Source organism: Cetorhinus maximus, chromosome 7 (assembly GCF_964194155.1).
Source record: "Cetorhinus maximus chromosome 7, sCetMax3.hap1.1, whole genome shotgun sequence".
Taxonomy (NCBI): domain Eukaryota; kingdom Metazoa; phylum Chordata; class Chondrichthyes; order Lamniformes; family Cetorhinidae; genus Cetorhinus; species Cetorhinus maximus.
Window position 1 is genome coordinate 37,901,676 of NC_135885.1, and position 23,905 is coordinate 37,925,580.

Here is a 23,905-nt window from a genome sequence, read left to right on the forward strand (position 1 = left end):
TCATTGTAATAAAATTAATGAAATATTAGGACCGGTATTATTGCTATTTATTAATCACATACACCTGAAATAAATATTTCTAAACATTTTAAGTTTAAAGATATGCTCTAATACTGCTTGTCCTTAATCCCTTCTTCTCTATTGTTTGTCTTTTTATTTTAACTTTGTTTCTACCTAATCTAACCTCATTCATTCTTTTCCATTTAAACTCTCATTGAAACATAATATATTGTTTCTTCTTCAATTTTGAAAACCTGAAACACTGAAAGTTGATACAATTTCATTGTGCAGCTAGAATTCTACATGTATATGTCAACTTAACAGAAAAAAACTAACCGCTAACCAGAAACAACAGTAGACAAATGCAGCAAATTACATCATCAAGAAAACATTGAACCTATATTTTGTAACAAAATATTGAGCTTTCTTTAAGGGAAAGAAGCATCAACAGCAGTAAGAGATACCTGGAATCTCCACCTGAATCAATGAAAGGACTTTTAAGAGAAAAATTGGAATCCAACAAAGGGCATCAGAAAGCACTATGAAGAAAAATCTGTAAGCCACTGCAACTTCACTTCGAATGTGCCTTTTCATTTCTGGTGTCTGGATTCCAGTTTTGTGCATAGAATAAAACATACTTGAGTAAGAGAAGACAATTATGATGAAGGCAATCAGGTTCAAACCTATCAGAAAAGAAAAAGGAAATGTTGCATAAGTTGGTATCTAAGGAAATATTAATTATTATATCTATTCATTTTTTCCCATATTTTTCCCTATGCATTCAAGACATAAGCAGGTGATCTATACCCAGCGCCTTTCTCATGTTGCTGTTAAAGCTGCCGCTATATGATAACTCTAGCAGCAAGACAGGATCACAGAGACAGTAAGTTTATTTGTCTACTAGTTGATCACCTGTGGTTTTACACATGAGGAATCAAAACCAAATGTAGCTTTTGGGTGAAAAAGTGTTGAAGCCTAGGGATAATTGGACCAGGATACACAGGTGTAACCTAGTCCCCATTTTAAAGTTGTATATTCTGTTTTTACTTTTATTTTCACTGTAAATGCTAATCTCCACATTTACAATGGAAACTGTTTATGTAAACCTGTTGCACAGTAAATGTACTCTCCTGCCAACAGGGGTACTGCAGGAAGGTATGACAACGGCATGAAACTACATGGGCAATTTCGATTACAAGGACAGAGAGATTTATAATAGAAATGTTTTCAAAAAAGTATGTGAAGACTTTTTTTATATAAAATATTAATTGATCTCTCATTGCGAATGGAAAATGAGGAAATTAGGGAAATTTGTCACTTTCTGCCATTATGTTGCTGTTTCTATCACCTCTTCTGCTCTGTCTCTTTCTCTCATGCTTTTCTCTTTTAATCTTGTTTTGCTTCTCTCTATTCTTTTCTTTCTAAGTCAGAGATGAAAACTGGTAAATTGATAAAGAAGACACCAATGGCTGAAAGCTGTATTTGGGGTGATGGTGGAAGGGAAAATATGGTCCCCATAGACTGTATTACTACCTATCCCCTTACCCAAATACTTGTCATCCTCAACCTCCACTTCATCACATCCTCTATTCCTTCGCCTACTTACTTTCCTCTCACTTCCAATCATTGATCATTAAGTCTAGGTAGCAGGACCTCTGCCATCAGGTGGCAATGGTGGAGGCGAGTGCCAGGCAGGGGAACTGGTTGGCTCCTGTGAGCCTCTCCGTGCAGGAAGCAGTGTCTATGGCAGTCTAGTTGTTGGGGAGGGGGCTGATGGTGGGGGAATGGGCACAGAGCCAGCTGCCATGAGTAGCAGGCTAAAGAAGAAGCAAGAGCCTTGGAATAGTGACCTGCAGCATGGTAGGAGTTGCAGAGCATTCCAAAGCCTTGTTCAGTGTGTGGAGAACCAGTGAGGGGAATTGGAGCAGGAATACAGCTGCTAAACCAAGAAGGACTGTTTGGGCAGCACAGAACCCTTTGAGTCTGAGAAGCTCTGAGGTGTGGAAGATAGCCTTCATGATCTGGATCACAAGATAATCCAGCTCACGCAGTTGGGGGGGGAATAGCACTAAGATCTCCCACTAACCATCACTTCTGCTGGATGCTTATGTTTCCATTGTTGTACAATGAACTCTGTTACCTGGCTGATTACAGACCAGGAGTTGAGCTCTCGGTTTTTCCTGGTGTGTTTGGAGCATTGGGTTACAGTTGTCCATCATAAATAGTTTGTTTCTATGAATTAAGCTTTTCCATGAATGTACATAAAGATTGGATGCTGGTGGAATAAAGGATCCCTGTTTTAGAACTTACGTGCAGTCCACGTGCTTGATCTTCATGTTACCCCTATTTTTAACAGCTACCCACTCAACCCTGTATTACCCATCTTGCTTTCTTCACTCTCCAGTCATCTCAGCTTTAACTTGCCATTCAGTCTCCCTCCATTCCACTTGCTCCTACAAATAGGAGATGTTCCTCACCTCCCCTGATTTCCGATGCTGTTTTGTTTGCTTTCAAATTCAATTGGTTAAGATATCCTTCTCTGTTTCAAACCCCACTCCCTATTTTAACCTCTACTCTCTCAACTTCCTCTTTCCTGCAACCTTCTTTCTCTCAATCCACTCATTCCATCGATGTTCACTCCTTCCTTTCCCCTTTTACCGTACCTTCCTATGTTTCCTTAAAAAAATTAGAATGAGAAAATAAACTGTTTGCTAGCTTCCTCTCAATGCGTACCTGTCTGTCACTAACCCTGTCTTACGTTTGTTAGAAATGAGAACCACTGTACCATAGGTGTAAAGTATTAGCATTAACCTTTTCTAAAGCCAACAAAACAGTTAGAGACAATCAGTTGGCTGCAAAATATAACTAATTTTTAAAAATTAAACATTAGCCTGAACGACGATTCGATCCCACTCACTCTCTCACCTCCTTTGCTCTTTCCTACATTACAACAGTGGTTACACTTCAAAAATACTTCATTGGCTGTTAAGTACTTTGGGACATCCTAAGGTTGTGAAAGGCACTACATAAATGTAGTATTTCTTTCTCAGCTTATTACATATTCTGACGTTTGTAGAACAGGAAATGCCAATGGGCTGAATTTAATGGCCATGGCAGTAAGGGGATCAAAGGTTAGGGGGAGAAGGTGGGAGAATGGGGTTGAGAAACTTATCAGCCATGATTGAATGGCAGAGCAGACTCGATGGGCTGAATGGCCTAATTTCTGCTCCTATGTCTTATGGTCTTATGGTCTTATGACCCTATCCATGGTCAGAAAGCTGGGGCCAATCCCACCACAGATATTTTCAGAAGCACCAAAGAGATTAAATGTCAATCAGGCAGTTTACTACATTCCTTCGGGGCTTCCATGCATTTAAGTGGAAAGGTCCCACCTCCAAGTGCTACCAACCAATCAGAAGGTTGGCAGCTCTTCAGACCCAGTAGCACCACCATGAGCAGTGGCCGCTACTGGTACTGCATTAGGCCCAGTAAAAGCTCACGGCTTACTTGCTGGCTAGGGCGGGTGATCCTTCCTGATCAGGCAAGCTAATGGAGCAGGCCCTGGAGTGCAGGTAAGTTGGTTGAGCCTACCAGGCCCTGTCAGGCAGGCTTCAGCAAGGGGCAGAGAGTCATTATGGGGGGCAGGGAGTCATTATGGAGGGCAGGGGTAGCTCTTGCCACCAAGAGAGCCCTCAGTGTACACAGGGTGCCCGATCAGAAGGGACCTTGCTCTGAGGCAGCAGGGAGGCCACCAGCTTTTACTGGGCAGCCTGCCCACCTGGCATATAGTCCACCCCCCTGCTGGTAGCATCCCTGTAGCGACGGGATGAACCTTAATTGGTCTCCAGGTGAGAAGGCCTTAATTGACCTTCCTCCCGATTAAGTCAGGGGTAGGGAAGTCAGGAAGGCGATGGACAGCCCAGCCCCCCACCTTTCCTCCTGATTCTGCAGCTTTCCCCTGCCTTATTGCCCATTACCAGAGGAATTAAACTCCATCTAACAGGTGTGCAATTAGTATAATTGTTTTTCCCTCAGTTTTTCACACATACATAGCCCTTTTTAATAATATAAATTAAGCTTTCCAAAATTATTTTTTATTTTAAGTTAACTTATTTCCAAAATTATTTGAAGAAAAGCTATTGGAAAGTCTCATTAAAGAAAATGTACTTTCAACGTCAAAGACTAAAACATATGGGTCATAATGTTCAGTGTCACATAATGCAACTTTTTTTAATTCGTTCATGATGTGGGATGTGGTGTCACTGACCAGGCCAGCATTTATTGCCCATCCCTAGTTCAGAGGGCATTTAAGAGTCAACAACATTGCTGTGGGCCTGGAGTCACATGTAGTCCAGCAGATTTCCTTCCCTAAAGGACATTAGTGAACCAGATGGGTTTTTACAACAATCAATAATTGTTTCATGGTCATCATTAGACTTTTAATTCCAGATTTTTATTGAATTCAAATTCCATCACCTGCCATGGCAGGATTTGAACCCAGGTCCCCAGAACATTACCCTGGATCTCTGGATTACTAGTCAAGTTACAACACCACTATGCCATCAACTCCCCCTAACTTATTTTTCTCTAATCAGATGGAACTTCCAGGAAATTCCTCATGGCAGGCTGAATTCAGTGACAGTGACACTGGTGGTGGGCTGGAAAGCCAGGAGACAACCCCATTGCTGTCATTTTGGAAGCCCTGACCCAATTCTATGCACTTGACATCAAGGCTTCCATCCCTTCAAGGGCAGAGATCTGGCCTTCAGGAATTGCTAGCTAATCAGAGGGCCAGCAGCTCTTCGGTTCTGGGAGCTCCACTGGGAGCAGTGGTCACTGGTGGTATTGCAGCTGGCAGGAGCAGCAACAATGGAGGAGGCCCTGGAATGGAGGTTATGCAGGCATCGGGGGTTGAGGGCAAGGAGGACTGCACAGTGCCTGATCAGGAGGGCTCCCTCCCCCATGAGCTAGCAAGGAAACTGCCAGGTTTTACTGAGCAGCATCTTCACATGGCTTAGGGTCACTCTACTGTTGTTAGAGTAGCATTATTAAAAATAATGAATTAAATTCCGCCCTTCAGCATACTCCATGTACACGTACATATAACAAGTGGAGGGAAGATCTATAACTCTGTCTGGAGCCAAACCAGATTATATATGCCCTTGGTTGCAGAGATCTAGTATGAGTCCTGAAGACTGTGTTGTCTGCCCAATTTCAAGGTTAAGGACTTTCAGTGGGAGGGGAAAGATCCAGTTGTCATGTTCTAAGTGAGTACCAACAACACAGGTAGAATTAAGAAAGAGGTTCTGCTGAGGGAGTATGAGCATCAAGGGGCTAAATTAAAAAGCAGAACCACAAAGGTAATAATCCTCTGGATTACTATTTGTTAAGAAACTCAGAGGCATACCTTAATTTTAAATCGTCAGCCAGAGGTTGGGAACTCAGGTGTCCTGTGTATGCGTCAGCTGGGAAGTGGTTGTACATGCACAGCTGGTGTCTTTTAGTGTCGTTAGGCCGGAAACCTGCCTTGCACACCTGTGCAGAAGCAAAGAAGTGAAACAGTGCAAAAAGGTCGGGTGACTTGAACTGGAGCACCATTACCAAGGAAGGTACCCCATGGAGCAGGACATGGGGAGGGGGACAGAGAGAGGTCTCAGGAGAAAGTCCCAGGCAGGGACAAAGACAGGGATCAGAAAGAGGTCCCAGAAGTCAAATCGAATGAAAGGAGCAGAGCAATAGGCTCCAAGTTAAAGGGAGAGCTGCAAGGAGCAGACTTGAAGCAAAGCGGGTGTGAGGGAAGCCCTGAAGATCTGAGGAAGCAGCCATAAGTTGATAACTCCTTGTTGCTAGCTTTTTGGGGCAGTGATGATCTGCTTGGCATGGTCAAAGATCTTGGAAGGTGAAGTCTGAGTGTACTTGGAGATCAAGAGGAAAGGAATCTTGGCAGCTGAGGCTGAAACCCTACGGGGTGGGCCATTGTTGCAGCCATCCGAATGGGAACAATGTTCGGAGAGAATTCCAAGGTGAGTTCTTCAAATGTGGAGATTGGAAATCCTCGTGAGAAAGACAAAGTTTCAGTGAGCCTGATGGCTCACAATGTAACGAACATCTGGGTGGGTTGTTGAGAAACCCATGGAATCTGCTTTGGTCGCAACTGTCATTTACTTTGGTGGTTTGTGCCTGACCACAGTTTGCCTGTTAACTCACATGTACCTCATACTTACCCTGAACTAGAGCATAAGATAGATATTGTAAATTGGTTTATCCTTATGAATTTGTATGTGTATGTAAAGATATTGCTGTGATAAAAGGAATAATGTGAGTTTGAATAATTCTCGTGTGTATGGAGATCTTTCCAACACTTTAGTTTGGTGTAATATAGTTCAATTATCTAGTTTTAATAAATATTTATTCTTTGCATTTAAAGTTAATCAGTAGACACTTGTGACCTTGTTCAGTAACTTTCCTCCACAGTTCCAAAAAACGGTTAGGATCTATCAAGCCACGTTTCACCCTTGGACCTGATTTGTCCAGTGTTAACATCAGCTGGGATCATAAAACTACCTGAAAATGATAAAATTGGCATAGAGTAAATAAGATCAGAGAGTTGAATGCATGGCTGAAAGATTGGTGTGGGAGAAATTTCAATTCATGGGGCATTGGCATCAGTGCTGCAGAAAAAGGGAGCTGTACCATTGGGACCAGTGTCCTCGTGAATTGCGTAACTAGGGCAATGGTGAGGGATTTAAATTAAATTGGGAGGGGGGGTGGGGGGGAGGGTCATATGAGAGGAGATTTGGAAGTTAAAGAGAAAGGACAAAGCAGTAGTGTATTGTAGTCATATGTGACAGGAAGGGGCAAGGGATACAAACATAGGAGTACACCAGAAAATGAAGTCAGACCAGGGGAAAATGTAAAGAGAAGACAGAATGCATGCAGCATTCATAACAAGATGGATGAATTGATAATGCAAATTGAAATAAATGAGTACGATAGCCATTACAAAAACATAGTTGGAAGGTGACCAAGGTTGGGAATTGAATATTCAAGGGTTTTTAATATTTTGGAAGGACATAAGACAGGAGAAGGAGATGGGGTAACTGTGTCAATAAAGGATGCGATCAATTCAGTAGTGATAAATGATCTTGAGTCAGAAGGTTAAGATGTCGAATCAGTTTGGGTGGAGATAAAAATAGCAAAGATAAGTCACTGGTAGGAGTAGTTTATGGGCTCCCTAGCAATAGCTACACTGTAGGACAGCGTATAAATCAAAAAATAATGAAGGCTTGTAAGAAAGGTACTACAATGATTGTGGGTGATTTTCATATAGGTTGGATGAATCAAATTGACAAAGGTAGCCTGGAGGATGGGTTCATAAAGTGCATTTGGCCTAGTTTCTTAAAACAATACATTCTGGAACCAACCATGGAGCAGGTTATTTTAGACCTGGTAATATGTATTGAGGCAGGTTTAATTAATCATCTCACAATAAGAATCCTGTAGGCAAAAATGATCGTAATATTATGAAATTTCACATTCAATTTGAGGGTAAGAAACCTGTGTCTGAAACCAGTGCCTTAAATATAAATAAAGGCAATTACAAGGTTATGGAAGCCAGAGTTGACTACTGTGGATTAGGAAAATAGATTAAACGGTAAAACAGTTGAGAAGCAGTGGCAGACATTTAAGGAGATATTTCATAACACTGAACAAAGATATATTCCATTGAGAAAGACTCTATGGGCATAAATTTCCATGCCTGCTAGTGTTGGGCATGCACGGCGGTGTGAGTGGACAATACAGTGAGAAGAACAAAAATCGGTTTCACGACTTCCTGAAACCACTTTGCGATCATGCCATGTTTCCCTCTATTGGACGTCGGGAACCTCATTGTAATAAATCTGCAAATCATTATAAGGCCAGTCCACCAGAATCATCCCCTCACACTGGATCATCTGCCTCCGTCGGCGGGAAAACATGTTGGTGCAGAACTCGTCTTGACAAGTGTGACATGCAGAAGTCAGGACTTACCGCCTGGGCCTTGCCCACATTGTGGACATCTGAGGAACAGAAGATGCTGGAGCTCGACAGCAATGGGACCCTGGAGGAACATCCATGGCATGCTGGGTGGATTCTCATGGACATGGCTCTGCCGCGAAGCAGCTCACTGAAAGTGGAAAGTCACCACTGAGTATCTCCTCATTACGGATGATGTTCGAGGGGGTGAAGAGGAAGGTCCAGCTGTGTTTGGGAGAGGAAGATGTACAGGGCGGTGGGAGAGGATGGTCTAGGATCGACTGGGAGAGGAAGAGGTGTTGGGGGGTTGAGGTTGGGAGATGGGGAACGAAGGTGTCGGTGGGGAGCTGAGGTTGGGGGGGGGGAAACAAAGCTGTCGTGGGGGTTGAGGTTGGGGGGGAATGAAGCTAATCGGGTGAGGTTGGGAGGGGGAGGGAATATGGGGGGAGGAGTGGGTAACAGGGGAGAAGACAGCAAGTGGGGAGGTAGGTGTAAGGGGGTTTGGAAGGTGTAAGGGAATGAGTTCGGAGGGGGGAAGGAGTGCAGAGTGGGGAGGGAATCCAGGTGGAGGAAGGAGTGGAGAGAAGGGAAGGAGTCTGGGGGGGTTGGGGAGGAAGAAGTAAGGGTGCAGGAAGGGGGAAGGACTAAGGTTGGGAGAGTCCGGGGGGTAAGGGAAGGACTAAGTGTGGAGAATCAGGGGGGAAAGGAGTTCAGGGGGGAAGGAGTTCCAGGTGGGGGGGGAAGGGGTTCCAAGGGGGGAAGGGGTCTGGATGGAGAGATGTCTAGGCGAATGTGAAAGGGAGGGCTCTAATGAGTCCATGACTGCCTCCTGGGGAGTGAACTGAGGGTGATCGTGGTGCGAGGGAATGGTGAGAGTGACTGAGGGCAGAGTAAGGCGGTAGGGTGGGAGGGTGGGTGTTCAACGGTATTGGTAGAAGGGATGGTGAGGGTGGTTGGTGGGGACACAGGGGCAGGCACGGACCCTTGGGGTGGGAAAGAGCAGGTCGGGGACATTAATGTGGATGGAGGTGGGATTTTCGGGAAGGAATGGAATGGGCACGTTCACCTGGACATCCCCGAAAGAAAAATGTTGTGGCTGATAGGTAATGGAGGGGAGGTGGAAGGTGATATTGGGAGGTCAACAGCGATGGGGGGAAGGGAATGGGTGACTGGGGGAGGGGAAAGGATGGAGGAGGGAAATAAAAACTGTATTACCACCATACTGGCTAAATTGAAAGTGAAACGAGAGTCATGGTGGGCAAGATCAGTCGCTGCATGGGAGTGTGATCAGTGGGTGGATGCAGATGTAGGTCAGCTCAGCTGGCCAACTGAAACTGAACGGCAGCAGGTAGTATTGAAAATGCTTGGGACGTTGAGATGAGTGTGATACAGGAAGGATCCGCATGTGTGGGAGAGTGCTTGCGCAAGGCTCTGAAATGCCCTGCCACACACACAATTCTCCCTCCAGAATGACTCGTGGGCTGGCTGCATGCAGCTGAACTGCTAGTGGGGGAGGGATGCAGTGGGAGAACTCGTAAAGCCTGTCAATGAAGCTGAAAGACACCATTAAGCATTATTCAGTGAAAGTGAATATATTTCCAGATTGTAAAGTGACAAAAGGTGTTTACCTATGCAACCAACTGTGATCAGGATTTCTTCACTTTTGAATGCCTTAGACTTCTAGGTGCTGCCCTGACATCCACAGCAGGGGCGGAGACAGCCTGTGCAATGGTTGGCCCTTTTGCCTCTGATGCCTTCGGCGTAGGTCCTCTGGCCAGCTGAGGCCTTGGGGGCCTCAGCTTACTTTGATGTCCTCCTGTGGGCCAGCTGCTCCCTCTGCAGTGACAGAGGACGAGGTTGTAGGGGTCACAGACAGAGGGGGTTCAGAGGGAGCGGACAGCCTCTGAGATTCCTGAGTGGATGACCCAGGGGCGTCCAGCTGCTGCTCCTCCTTCCTTCAATTGCCAAGGGCCCCAGCCTGACTCCTTGAGGGGAAGGAGCCCCTAGGGGGATGTTGAGGTGCCCTTTTTCCCTCTTGCGCCGCCAATGCAGGAACTCACCCATGGCTACTGTGATGGAGTGCAGGCCTGCACACATTTCTGTGCTCTGCTGGATCAGGGTCTCCATGGTGTCCGCCATCCTCCCCAAGAAGACCTCCATACACGCACATATGGGCACCACTTCATCAGAGAGCAGGCAGACACACTCCTCCGATTTGCAAGCCACTCTGTTGAGGGCTTCTAAAAGCTCTGCATGATATTCTGCTGCCTTCTGCTGACTCTCCAGGATGAGTTGGAAGGCCAAATCCAGAGGTTTGTCATCTGACTCGGACCTCACAGATGCCCCTTCCCCAGCAGTCCACCGAGTGCAAGGGAGTTCAGCTGAACCTGCTTCCTCCTGCTGTGGACACATGCCCCTGTGGCGATCACCAGATTGTGAGCCCGAGCCTGCTCTAGATCTAGGTCCCACTGAGGTGTGTGTATCTGTGTTGGTGGAAGGTGTGGGTAAGCGCTGTGATGGATCTTCCAGTCTGCTTATTTCTAGCTCTTCTTTGGAGGAGGAGTCCTTCTGGCTGGAGGTGGGGACGCGGATGAAGCTGAGGCATAGGCTGGCTGAGGGTGTTGTTTGCTTGGCACAGCTCCCTGTGAACCAAAGTAGAGATAGTTAGTGCATGTTAGCACAGTCAAAAGCAGGAGAGAGAGCACACACAGTTGCATTGAGAGAGGGATGATGTGGTGCAGGATCCTCATGAGGGTGTTCGCTGCCGACCTCACCATCACCGCAGGCAAGGTCCACAACCTCACCAGTCAGCGTGGTGGCACACTCCTCAAAGTGAGGGGCCTAATGTGGGCCACCCCACTGCGCACTGCACCACCCCCGCCCCCCTCATCCCCCACCCATCCCCCCAGGTCTGGGACCTCTCCTGCTGATGTGAACAGGCTTCTCCTGCATGAAAACAGATGAGCAGGACACATGGCACCATGTGGAAAGTTTGTGTGGTGAGCGGAGACTTGGACGGGGTGAGGACGCAAGCTCCAGAGGATATGAGCCTGATGGAGATGTGAGGGTGTGTGTGAGAGTTAGTGGTGTTGTCTCTTGAGGTGTGAGATCCCTGAGGGTGTGAGATGGGTTTGTGAGCGTTTGAGTTGAGAGTGATGAGAAGAGTGACTTACCCTGGCGGAACGGGTGAGATCACTCATCCTATTGCAGCACTGGGTGGCTGTCTCTTGCAGGGCATTGGTGCTAACCACTGCTGCCACTGCCTCCCATGCTGAATTGGTGATGCTGCTGCCCATCCTGCGGCCAAAGTGGGGGTAGAGGACAACACGGCGAGCCTCCACTGCGTCCAAAAGGTGCTCGAGGGACATCTCATTGAACTGGGTGGGAAGGCGGGTGCTGCAGTCTTCTTGCCTCGGGGTCATGTTTTCTGGCTGAACTGAGAGGTGTGTGCGTGGCTACACTTTAAATGTGGCGCCTGGAGTGATGAGGTGGTGAGGGTGATGGCGTGGCGGGCGAATGAGAGCCTGCCTGCCATTGAAACGGCGTGTTTCCTGGGAATGCATAATTAATGTGGTGGGATTGGAGCAATACGGTGTGAGAAGCCGCCATTGTGGCTGGCGAGGTAAAACACCATCTGCCCGCCCACTACCACACTTAGTGCAAATCTGGGATGATTCCGCCCTATGAAAAGGATGCAGCATCCGCTATGGCTAGCTAAGAAAGTTATGGATGGTATCAAATTTTAAAAAAAGATGCACAATGCTGTGAAGATTAATCGTAGCCCAGGAGACCGGGAAAGTTTTAGAAACCAGGATGAATGACTTAAATCAAAAAAGGAGAAATTGGAGCAGGAGAGAAAACTAGCAAGAAATATAGAAGCAGACAGCAAAAAATTCTACAAGTATGTAAAAAAGAAAAGCGTAAATTAAGCGTTGGTCCCTTTTGAAGATGAGACTGAGGAATTAATAATAGGAAACAAGGAAATGCTTTGAACTAGTATTTTGTATCTACCTTCACAAAAAATCCCTAGAATAGTAGAAAATCAAGGGGCAAAAGCGGGTGAGGAAATGAAAACAATCACAACCACTAGAGAAAAAATACCAGGAAAACTAATGGGACTAATGACTGACAAGTCTCCTGCACCTGAAAGCTTGCATCATATGATCCTAAAAGAAATGGCTGCAGAGATAATGGATGCATTGGTTGTAATCTTCCAAAATTCCCTAGATTCTGGATAGGACCCAGTGGATTGGAAAACTGCAAAGATAACATTGATTCAAGAAAGGAGGGAGATAAAAAGCAGGGCCAATTCACCTAACATCTGTCATTGGAAAATGCTGGAATCTATTATGAAGGAATTAGTAGCAGGACATTTAGAAAATCACAATACAATCAGGTAGAGTCATCATGGCTTTGTGAAAGCAAAATCATGTTTGAACAAACTTAATAGAGTTCTTTGAGAATGTGACACACACGGTGGATAAAGGGGATCCAGTAGATGTGGTGTATTTGGATTTCCAAAAGGTATTTGACAAAGTGCCACATCAAAGGTTATGACACAGCTAACGGCTCATGAGTTGGAGTTAATATATGAGCATGGATAGATGACTAGCTAACTAACTAACCAGAAACGGGCAGTTGAGATAAATGGGTCATTTTTAGGTTGGCAAACTGTAACAAGTGGAGTGCCACAGGGATCAGTGCTGGGAGACCTCAACTGGTTATGAACTATATTAATGACTTAGATGTAGGGACAGAGTGTATTGTAGCCAAATTTGTTGAGCGAGCTAGGCAGGAAAGTAAGTTATAAGAAGGACTCAAAGAGTTTGCAAAGGGATATGGATAGGTTAAGTGAATGGGCAAAAATTTGACAATGGAGCATAATGTGGGAAGATGTGTGATTGTCCACTTTGGTGGGAAGAACAGAAAAGCAGCATATTATTTAAATGGAGAGAGATTGCAGAATGCAGCAATGTAGAGGGATCTAGGTGTCCTTGCGCGTGAATTACAAAAAGTTGACTTGCAGGTACAGCAAGTAATTAGGAAAGCAGAGTGCTTTCATTACAAGGAAAATGCAGTGTGGAAGTAGGGAAGTCTCACTACAACTGTACAGGGCACTGGTGAGATTGCACCTGGAGTATTGTTTTACTGTGTATAGTTTTGTATCTCCTTACTTAAGGAAGAATATATTTGCATTGGAAGCTGTTCAGAGAAGATTCACTGGACTGATCCTAGGATGAAGGGGTTGTCTTATGAGAAAAAGTTGAGCAGGTTGGGCCTATATTCATTGGAGTTCAGAAGAACGAGAGGTGATTTTCTATTACAATCGCTGTAGAGACTGATAACTCTTAAAACTGTTAAAAAGAGATTGTTATGATCCCAGCAGATGTTACTACTGGATAAGCCTGAATCCAGGATGGAACCCGGCTTGATAGATCCTAACTTTTATTTTTTTGTTTAGATATGTGGAGAGTGCTACTGAACAGAGTCACAGGGGTCAGCTGATGAACTTTTAACAAAAAAAAAACATTTATAAAACAGGAAACAATGAACTATATTACAATACTCCTTCACCCACAACTATATCACAAGGATAACACAAGTTACAAAAGCTATCTTATACCCTAAGTACATACTCCATGCAAATCAATAGGTGACCTGTGGTCAGGCACACCACACTCTGAAACCAAGTGACAGATGCCACCTCAACCAGATGTTATGGATCTCTCCTCCTTGCACCATGAGTCAACTGGTTTCACTGAACTCTGTCTTTCACACGAGGGTTTCCAATCTCCACTCTCGAAGAACTCGCTCTGGAATCTTCTCCCAAACAACACTTTCTCTTAGATGCCTTCCACAAGGGTCCACTTCCAGGGTTTCGAACTCTCCTTCTGATGCTCCTCTCTCCTGGGTCACCAAGTGCATTCAAACTTCCTTCCATGCACTTTCTCTCAAATGCCCCGCTGTGCCAACAGGACACCACTGCTTCACACGCCCATAGTAAAGAGTTATAGAAGGTCTGTCGCTTTGGATCACCTGACTTCTCACAAGCCATTTTTGCTTTAAATCTACTTTCTGTAGCTTTTCTTCTCTCTAAACTTGAAGCTTAGAGCCTTCCTCTCTGCTCCTTACTTTCACTTCCACAGAGCAGAATCTTTTTCAGATTTCTATTCTTGTCCTTTGACTAGATTGTCCTCTTGGATCTTCTCTGGTCTACTCCCCTGGATTAGAGAACTTTCTTCTTTAGTTTCTAGAACCTGCTTCTGCAGTTTCCTCTCCTGTCCAGCCTCTGTTGGCAGCTGGCTTCAACTTTAGTTTGGGACTCACTATCTGTCCCTATGCTTCTGCTGTCAACTGTTTCCAACTGAACTCGAACTGCTTTTATTTGTCTGTGCATGTGTGTGTGTGTGTGTTGGGTCCTCCCTCTCTGGATCCTTGTTGCTAGGCAAAAGCGCAGTTTTTTCTACTCTTTAGATTTCCTTCAAGAGTCATGAAAATCTCATTAGAAATACAGGTATACAAACAGAGCTTTAGACCTGCTGTCTCCACTCAAAAATGAGACTAGATCTCAGGTTTCACCTTTTCTCCCACAAATAGAAAAAGAGTATTAATTCAAAGCTATACCTTATTCCTAACACACCCAAATACACATACAACATACTTAAATTATCTTTATTTCCTAACACGATTCAAACTTCCAGTTATTAGCTGAAAGCATGACCTGACAAGATTTCACATTTTAAAACTTTTACTGTAACAAATGACTAAAATAAACACTTGACTAAGCACTGTTTACTTTTTGTAGGCAACTTATACTTCAAATATAGAAAGTGACATTTCCCTTGTATACTCATGACCCATCACAATCTTCATGGAATTATAATCCTTTTAGCAAACAGTCCATTGTTACTCCCAGCTTCCATTGGGTTCCTGTATCCCCATTTTATTGTGTAGTAGCCTCAAGTAACTATCTCCAGGTACTTTCCTCAGTTTTTGGAGTATCTTAAATCCACTACCAGCAGTAAAACCTATTCCAATGATTCCTCTTCCCTCAGCTATGCCAGAATAATTCTCCCAGAATCCATAGAAGGCTGCAAGATGCATCTCTTCAACTACAGACCATCTCCCTCCCATACCTGGCTGTGCTAGTGCACAAAAGTAAGCAGCCCTTTCTCACTACTGACCATACAGAACTGTCTATCCGTGATACTCATTGATTTGTACGGAAGCCTGTAACCTGATCTTAAAAATAGCTTCCTCTGTCCTCTTTTCCATAGCAACCGGAAACATATTAACATTGCATCCAAGTAGAAATGCTAATTAGCTATCCATGATCCCAACTCCCTTTCTTTGGAAGTAAATGGATAGTTTAAAGCATAACTGTTTACAACCTGATATTTTCAACACTTCTGTGGAACTCTGGAGACCCACAGTCTACTCTTTACAAACACAGAATGCTGCCTTGTGTCCAAGCATAAATACCTTGCATCTTCTTCTCAGTAAAACAATCTAAGCCTTCCTTTAATTGCTAACAATCAAACTACCCAGGCTTATTGTCAGACAGGCCTCCAAACTGGTCACATGACTTTCTCCATTGACCTTAAATTTAAAGCTACAGTCCCAAAATATAATAATCTTATAAACCCCATAACTGCAACACTTAATGAAGCATAACATCCTGAGAGGGTTTGATATGATAGACACTGAGAGGATGTATCCCTTCATGGGGGAATCTAGAACTGGGGGCACATTTTAAAAGTAAGGGGTCTCCCCTTTAAGATGGAAATGAGGAGGAATTTCTTCTCTCAGATGGTTATTAAAATTAGGAATTCTCTACTCCAAGGAGCAGTGGGGATTGAGTGATTGAATACATTCAAGGCTGAGTTTGACAGGAGCTCGGGGCGGAATTTTTAGCTCGGTGTGCGGGCATGCTCAAGCATAAAATAGCGCATGATGACATTTGGCGAGAGTCCTGATGTCATCCCGCACTCGCGCGATATTTTGGTTGGCAGGCACGCGCAAAAGTTGGAAGCGCACCCGCCGACAATTCAGAACTAAGCCCATTAAAGTTCCAATTTTTCCTGATTTTTCGTGGTCTGTCCAACCTTATGGTTGGCGGGTGGGTGAATCTGCCAGGCAGACTTTACATTTTTGATGAACCCTTATCCAAGGGCGTGATGGGGTTTCCATTATTAAATAAAAAAATAAAAATGAATGGAGAGAATTTTCATCCTGTATAGGTTCAAGTGACTGATTCTGATGTGTGGACATTTTTTTCTGGATTTTAAAACCTTTATTGATTGATTTTAAATTCTTCAGCTCCCTAAGGCAGCTCTCAAGGAGCTGCCTTCAAGGAGTTTTCATTCTGCACTCCTCCGCACCCGTGCTTACGTCAGCGCCCGCCCTCACCTGGCAGCGCTGAGCATTTCAGCGCGTGGTTCACGCTGGCTGGCCGCTAATTGGCCAACCAGAGTGAAATCACGGTTGGGGGCGAATCACAGGCAGCGGTCCCTACCCCGGCCGCTCGCCGATCGCGCCCACACGCCGACCTAAAAAATCCTGCGTTTGATTTACAACAGAGTCAGGCATTATGGCTGGTGGGAAAGTGGTCTTAAGGGCACAGTTAGATCAGCCATGATCATATTGAATGGCAAAGCAGGCTTGAGGGGCTGAATGCCCTGCTCCTCCTATTTCTTATGATCTTATGGGCAGAGTTTTTCGCTTGGTGTGCGGGCGCGCACCCAACCCGCTCGAGCGTGAAATAGCACGTGATGACATCGGGCGAGCGTCCCGACGACATCTCGCACTCGTGTGATATTTCAGTCGGTGGGCACGCGCGAAAGTCGGAGGTGCACCCGCCGACAATTAAGAGGCCTATTAAGACCATTAAAGTTGTAATTAACGGAGATTTTTCATTGCCCGTCCAACGTTACGGTTGGCGGGGGGGGGGGGGGGGGGGGGTGTGGGGGGGGTGGGGGGGGGGCGCGAATCAGCCACGCGGCCTTTGCATTTTTCAGGAAACCTCATCCACGGGCAGGATGAGGTTTCCATTATTAGATTTAAAAAATGCATGGGCAGAATTTTCATCTTGTATATATTCAGGTGCCTGATTCTGATGCGTGGGCATTTTTTCCGGATTTTAAAATCTGTTTTTATTGCATTTAAATTCTTCAGCTCCCTGAGGCAGCTCTCTGCCTCCAGGGAGATTTCATTCCTCGCTCCACCACGCCTGTGCTGACTTCAGCACTCACCCTCCTCCCGCCCCCATCCCGGCAGCGCTGAGCCTTTCAGCGCACGTTTCATGCTGGCTAGCCGTTAATTGGCCAGCCAACGTGAAATTGTGGTCAGGGGCCGATTGTGGTCAGGGGTCTGTTCCCTGGCCACTTCCGGGCCTGCCGATCACGGGTGCCCACTGAACTAAAAATCCTGCCCTTTGATTTTCAAAGCACACATCTGGTCCACATTTGGTAAAATGAAAACATCAATCCCATTTATTTTGATTCTCTTCATAAATCAACAAATGTTAAATGGAATTGCTCCAACGCCAATAGAGCAGACTTTTGTCCACCACCGGGTCAGTTAACTAGTGGAGGAGATCACTTACCCCAATGGGAATTGGGTACATTCTTTAAAGGATGGCTGATCCATCTACCACTACCTCTGAAGTGAAGACATTAATCTACATTAACAAGTAGATGTATCTAATCATACTCAGAAAAATCAGTCTGCTCACCTGAAATTCATGTTGGGAGCCCACCTGCTCCTCCTGGCCCCACAAGATATTGTGGGTCAATGCTGTACCAGGTACCTGCCAATTTTGCAATTGCAACACATCTACAAACTTACCTTGCAACTGGGTGGCTTGCTAGGCTATTTCAGAGGGCATTTAAGAGTCAACCACATTGCTGTGGGTCTGGAGTCACACGTAGGCCAGACCAGGTAAGGACAGCAGATTTCCTTCCCTAAAGGGCATTACTGAACCGGATGGGTTTTTACGACAATCAACAATGGTTTCATGGTCATCATTAGACTTTTAATTCCAGATTTTTATTGAATTCAAATTCCACCATCTGCTGTGGTGGGATTCAAACCCAGGTCACTAGAGCATTACCTTAGGCCTCTGGATAACGAGTCCAGTAACAATACCATTATGCCACACCTTCCCATGGATGTGCTCATTTTCCTGGCAGCTGCTAGGACTCCTACAACACCTCAGTCCAGGCTGCCTCAGATTTTCACTCCAATTGCCAAAGTGCATGGATGCATCCTGGGGATCAAGGGAAACCCCTTCAAGAGATGGCTACTGACCCCTCTATAGGAGTCCAAAACAGACGCACAGAGCAATACAACCGATGTCACCTGCTCAGCAGGACAACCATTAACCAGGCCATCCAGCTTCTGAAGATACAATTCCAGTGCCCGGGTGGTGGCTTCCAATGCACTCCTGCAAGGGTTTCGCTCACTGTGATGATCTGCTGCGCTCTCCATAACATGGACCTCCAGAGAGTTGTGGTCATTGAACATGGTGAAATCCTGAAAGGAGACAGCTCATTGGGGGAGGAGAAACAGGAGGTGAGAAAGGACCAGGAACAGGAGGCGAAGAGAGTTGACACTGAACAGGGAGGTGTGCCAGCTGTGTGACAAGGTGGCCTGCTCCTGCCACCCTCCAGAAGAAGACCTCTCTCCTCTCCCTTATGACCTCCATCATTGGATCCATTTTGGCATCAATGAAGCAAGGGTCTGCCCTGCCCTGAATGCTAGGCCTTCGGCTCCTCTGTGGCATTTGCTTCTTTCTGATGAAGCTGAAGGCTTTTGCACAAACTGCAAATCTCTCCTGCAGGACATCCTGCAGCCTCATTGCTGGCAGCTATGGGGTGTCTAAATGAGCACCACGCTTCATCTGATCCACCTCTGTTTCCATCCCCAGTGGCTGTAAGTGGACAGGAAACCCATCTCCATTTCAATTAAGGGCACATCCCATGAAAATCTGAACTTTAATCAGTTTCCCACTGGAGGCAGGCTTCTGCCCCAAAAAAATATGTACGTAGGGGAACTTTATGGAGGTGAAAGGGGTCCTGGCCACGTGGCTGGAAAGCCAGCAAGAGACCTGAGTTGCCTCCTTGGAGAAGGCCCGACAGCATTGCATGCCAATCAGGCAATTGATAGGTCCCCGGGGCTTTTCCAAGGACTCAGAACCACAGGGGCAGTAAGTCATGTTCACTGACAGCTTTCGGCCAATTGGAGGCCAGCAGCTCCTTTGGTCAGCAGTGTCGCTGGGGAAGCATTAGCTGTTGCCGGAGCAACACCCACCGAGGGCTCAGGAGTGCGAAGCGACCCAGGCCAGAGGTAAGTGATGGCGGGAGGAGTTTCATGGGGAGGGGCTTTTAGAGGAGGAGAGGAAAGGTGTAGAGGGGGTCAGCAACAAGAGCAGGGGGTTTGGGTCTCAGCGGGCCATGCCCTTCCTGATGCCAAATCCCTCAATCAGGCACTGAGTGCCTTCGAACAAGGGACCATCCCCCACTGGGAGAACACAAGCAACACGCACAGGTGAAGTCATTGTTTCTATGTTAGTAAATATTGAAGCCACTTTAATTGAGATGTAAATATAATAAAGATAATTCCATGCTGTTTAGTTTCCAACTAAATAGGTGGACAGATCTCAGTTCAATGGCGTATTTGAAAGGCAGCACCTTTGGCAATGCGATATTACACTAATCCCTCAGTTGCATGCTCAAGTTGTAGAGTGGGACCTGAGCCTGACAAATGGGAAAATCTATGGCAAGAAGTCTACTTTTGCATATTTTCATTCCACTGCCCAGTTCTTATTCTCCCCCATCACATGCAATCTTTTTCATCAAGAATGGTGGGTTTTTGATCAAGATTGTGGGGTGCTTTATTATTTTCATCAGAAATGCTTCTGTTATTTAATGAACAGTTACTTAACATGGATTAATATCTCTGGTAACATATGTGGGAGAGTATTTTCAGATGAATACTTTATAGCTCATATGTTTTCATGTTAAGAAATAAAGAATTTGCATCTATATAGCTCATTTCACTTCTTGTGGACATCCCAAAATGAATTGTAGACAAATACAATAGCCAATTTGTGTACAAGTTTCACAAACAGTAATGCCATAATAACTAGATAATCAGTTTTAGTGGTGTGATTTGAGAGATAAACATTTACCAGGGCACCAGGAGAATTCACCTGTTCTTCTTCTAATAGTGCCACCATATCTGCCTCAGTCAAAAGATGACACCTCTGACAGTGCATCAGCCCATCAGTATTGCATTGCAGTGCTAGCTCTAAAGTTATTTTGTGGTCTTAGTGGTTCTTGCCTAGGAGTACCTCACTTTTCCTTCCTATTTAACATACTATATAGTTTGCTGCCCCAATAATGGACTTATGAGATGCAAATGTTAGCCATGTTTGAGAATCTTTACTTTAATTTCAATTTCAATTCAATTTCAATTTATTGCCCATATGGAAATTCATTTTGGGCACATTACTTGTTTATTAAAAAACATATTAAATAAAAAATAACAACAAAAAGGAAGAAAATTATCCTATCACAAAAGTCTGAAATTGAAATGAAATTGAATTGTTTGAGAATCTTTGCTTTACCTGTGTCTTGTACATCTAGCCTGCTGTAATATTTCTAATGTCCTGAACAGACAATAAAATTAATCATTAAAAAATTATGAATTCATACCAAGGAATATTCCAATAGAATAGCCTTTAGCAGCATCCTTTTCAACTTGGTCTGCATGAAGAGGAAAGCAAACTCCATTTCTTCCATAGTAGTTCCCAAATGTGTCTTCATTCCAGAGTGGAATTATAGCGATAGTAAATCCAACAAGCCAAATTGTAACATGTGTTATCAAAGTCTGGTGCTTTCCTGGTTTGATATTACTGAATGGAAAAACAATGACAATATACTTCTCCAGGCTCAGATACGTCAATAACAGAACTGAGACCTCAGTAGAAAGCATGGCCAGAAATCCTATCATTCGACACTGGATACTGTCCATCCATAGCTGTGCATGTCTGTTGTACTCTCCGCGATATTTGACATCGAAAATTCCAACAAAGAATAGATATACTCCCATCAGGCAATCGGCACCTTGTATATATAAAAGGGAGGCATACATCTTTCAAACATGAAATATTTGTATCTTGTAGCAATATCATCAGTTACAAACTTTAGTAAAAAGAAAGGAAGTGTACAAATGTTCATTGTCTAGCCCTCTAGATATATTGGGCTGGTTACCTATGTCTTGTGGTCTAAGAACAATTGTTCCCTGAGCACAAAGCACAGAAAAAAATGTTGGTGGCTATTGATGCTGGGTCTCCCCATTCTGAACTTTCAAACTTTCCCAGGATTAACTGGGCCTTCCCATTAGGAAGAGGAGAATAAAGTGCCTGCACTTACAATGGCGAAGGATAAGTACTCCTGTAGTAGTGATGTGGACGGAGCCATATCCAGATTCGCTCTACCAATAGAGCCATTCTTTGCAAAAACTGCTCATTTCATGATTAAATTAAGTGGTCTCTTAACATTTATATTGTTCAAATTCTTTTGAAAAATATTGACGTATAAATGTAGTTTTTGGTCTCATTAACTGCTTTAAAATGTGTGCATGGGATAGGGCCATTTCTGGCATGGCCAGTTTATATGCTCATCCCTAATTGCCCTTGAGAAGGTGGTGATGAGCACTGTAGTTTGTGTGATGTCGGTACACCCACAGTACTGTTAGGAATAGACTTTCAGGATGTCAGCCTAACAACAATAAAGGAACGATGATATATTTCCAAGTCAGCATGGTGTTTGACTTGGAGGGGAGCTTGCAGGTGATGGTCTTCCCATGCACCTGTGCTGTTGCTTTTCTGGGTGGTAGAGCTTTCAAGATTCAAAGGTGCTGTCGAAGAAGCCTTGGCAAGTGGCTACACTGATAGATGGTACACACTGAAGCCATGGTGCACCAGTAGTGGGTTGAGTAACTGTTTAGGTTGGTGGATGGGGTGCCAATCAAGAAGGCTATTTTCTCCTGGATGATGTCAAGCTATTGTTGAGGCTGCATCCACTCAGTTAAATAGGGAATATTCCATCACACTCCTAACTTATGCCTTGTGGATGGTGGAAAAGCTTTAGGGAGTCAGGAGTGAGTTACTTGCCACAAAATACCCAACTTCTGACCTGGTCTTATAGCCACAGTATTTATGTGGCTGGTCCAGTTAAGTTTCTGGACAATGGTAAGCCCCAGAATATTGATGGTGGGGGATTCACTGCTGGTAAAGCCATTGAATGTTAAGGGGTGATGGTTAGATTCTCCTTTGTTGGAGATGGTCATTGCCTGGCACTTATGTGGCGCGAATGTTACTTGCCAATTGTCAGCCCAAGCCTGGATATTGTCCAGGTCTTGCTGCATTTGGACATGGACTGCTTCAGTATCTGATGTAAATGTTGCTGAACATTGTGCAATCATCAGCGAATATCCCCACTTCTGACCTTATGATGGAAGGAAGGTAATTGATGAAGCAGCTGAAGATGGTTGGGCCGAGGACACTACCCTGAGGAAATCATGCACTGATGTCCTGGAGCTGAGGTGACTGATCTCCAACAACCACAACCATCTTCCTTTGTGCTAGGCATGACTCCAGCCACTGGAGATTCCCATTGACCCCAGTTTTGCTAGGGCTCCTTGATGCCAGACTTGGTCAAATGCGGCCTTGATGTCAAGGGCAGTCACTCTGACCTTACCTCGGGAGTTCAGCTCTTTTGTCCATGTTTGAACCAAGGCTGTAATGATGTCAAGAGTTGAGTGGCCCAGGTGGAACCCAAACTGGGCATCAATGAGCAGATTATTGCTAAGCAAGTGCCGCTTGATAGCACTATTGACGACGCCTTCCATTACTTCACTGATGATCGAGAGTAGACTAGTGGGACGGTGATTGGCCGGGTTGTATTTGTCCTGCTTTTTGTGTACAGGAAAAACCTGGGCATTTTCCACATAGTCAGGTAGATGCCAGTGTTGTAGCTGTACTGGAACAGCTTGGCTAGGGGTGGAGCAAGTTCTGGAGCACAAGTCTTCAGTACTATTGCTGAAATATTGTCAGGGCCCATAAATTTTGCACTATCCAGTGCCTTCAGCCATTTCTTGATATCACATGGAGTGAATTGAATTGGCTGAAGACTGGCATCTGAGATGCTGGGGACCTCCGGAGGAGGCCGAGATGGATCATCTACTCGACACTTCTGGTTGAAGATTGTAGCAAATGCTTCAGCCTTATCTTTTGCACTGTTGTGCTGGCCTCCCCCATCATTGAAGGTGGGAATAAATGTGGAGCCTCCTCCTCCAGTGAGTTGTTTAACTATTCACCACCATTCATGACTGGATGTGGCAGGAGGTTTCCTTGCCCATGTTTGACCTGATGCCATGAGAGTTCATGGGGTCCAGAGTTGATGTTGAGGGCTTCCAGCAACTCCCTCCTGATGTATACCACTGTGCCACCACCTTTGGTGGTCCCAGTGGGACAGGACATACCCAGGGATGGCAATGGTGGGACATTATCTGTAAGATATGATTCTGTAAGGCTAACTATGTCAGACTATTGCGTGACTAGCCTGTGAGACAGCTCTCCCAATGTTGGCACTAGCCCCCAGATGTTAGTAAGGAGGACTTTGCAGGGTCAACAGGGCTGAGATTGCCGTTGTCGATTCCGGTGCCTAGATCGATGCCGGGTGGCTGGTCCGGTTTCATTCCTTTTTTGAGACTTTGTATTGGTTTGATACAACTAAGTGACTTAAGAATCAACCACATTGTTGTGGGTCTGGAGTCACATGTAGGTAAGGACTGCAGATTTCCTTCCCTAAAGGGCATTAGA

The 23,905-nt window shown here is 45.0% G+C and overlaps 1 protein-coding gene across 1 annotated transcript in view; it reads right to left on the reverse strand.

Moving 5' to 3' along the window:
* The window catches only part of LOC144682449 (relaxin receptor 1-like), a 241,886-nt gene that overhangs the window by 20,736 nt on the left and 197,245 nt on the right, over positions 1-23,905 (reverse strand). The window contains exons 16-17 of the mRNA XM_078544852.1: positions 20,733-21,143; positions 465-683 (exon numbers count right to left, since the gene is read on the reverse strand). Coding sequence (XP_078400978.1) covers positions 465-683; positions 20,733-21,143 — 630 coding nt within the window. The remainder of the gene's footprint in view (positions 1-464; positions 684-20,732; positions 21,144-23,905) is intronic.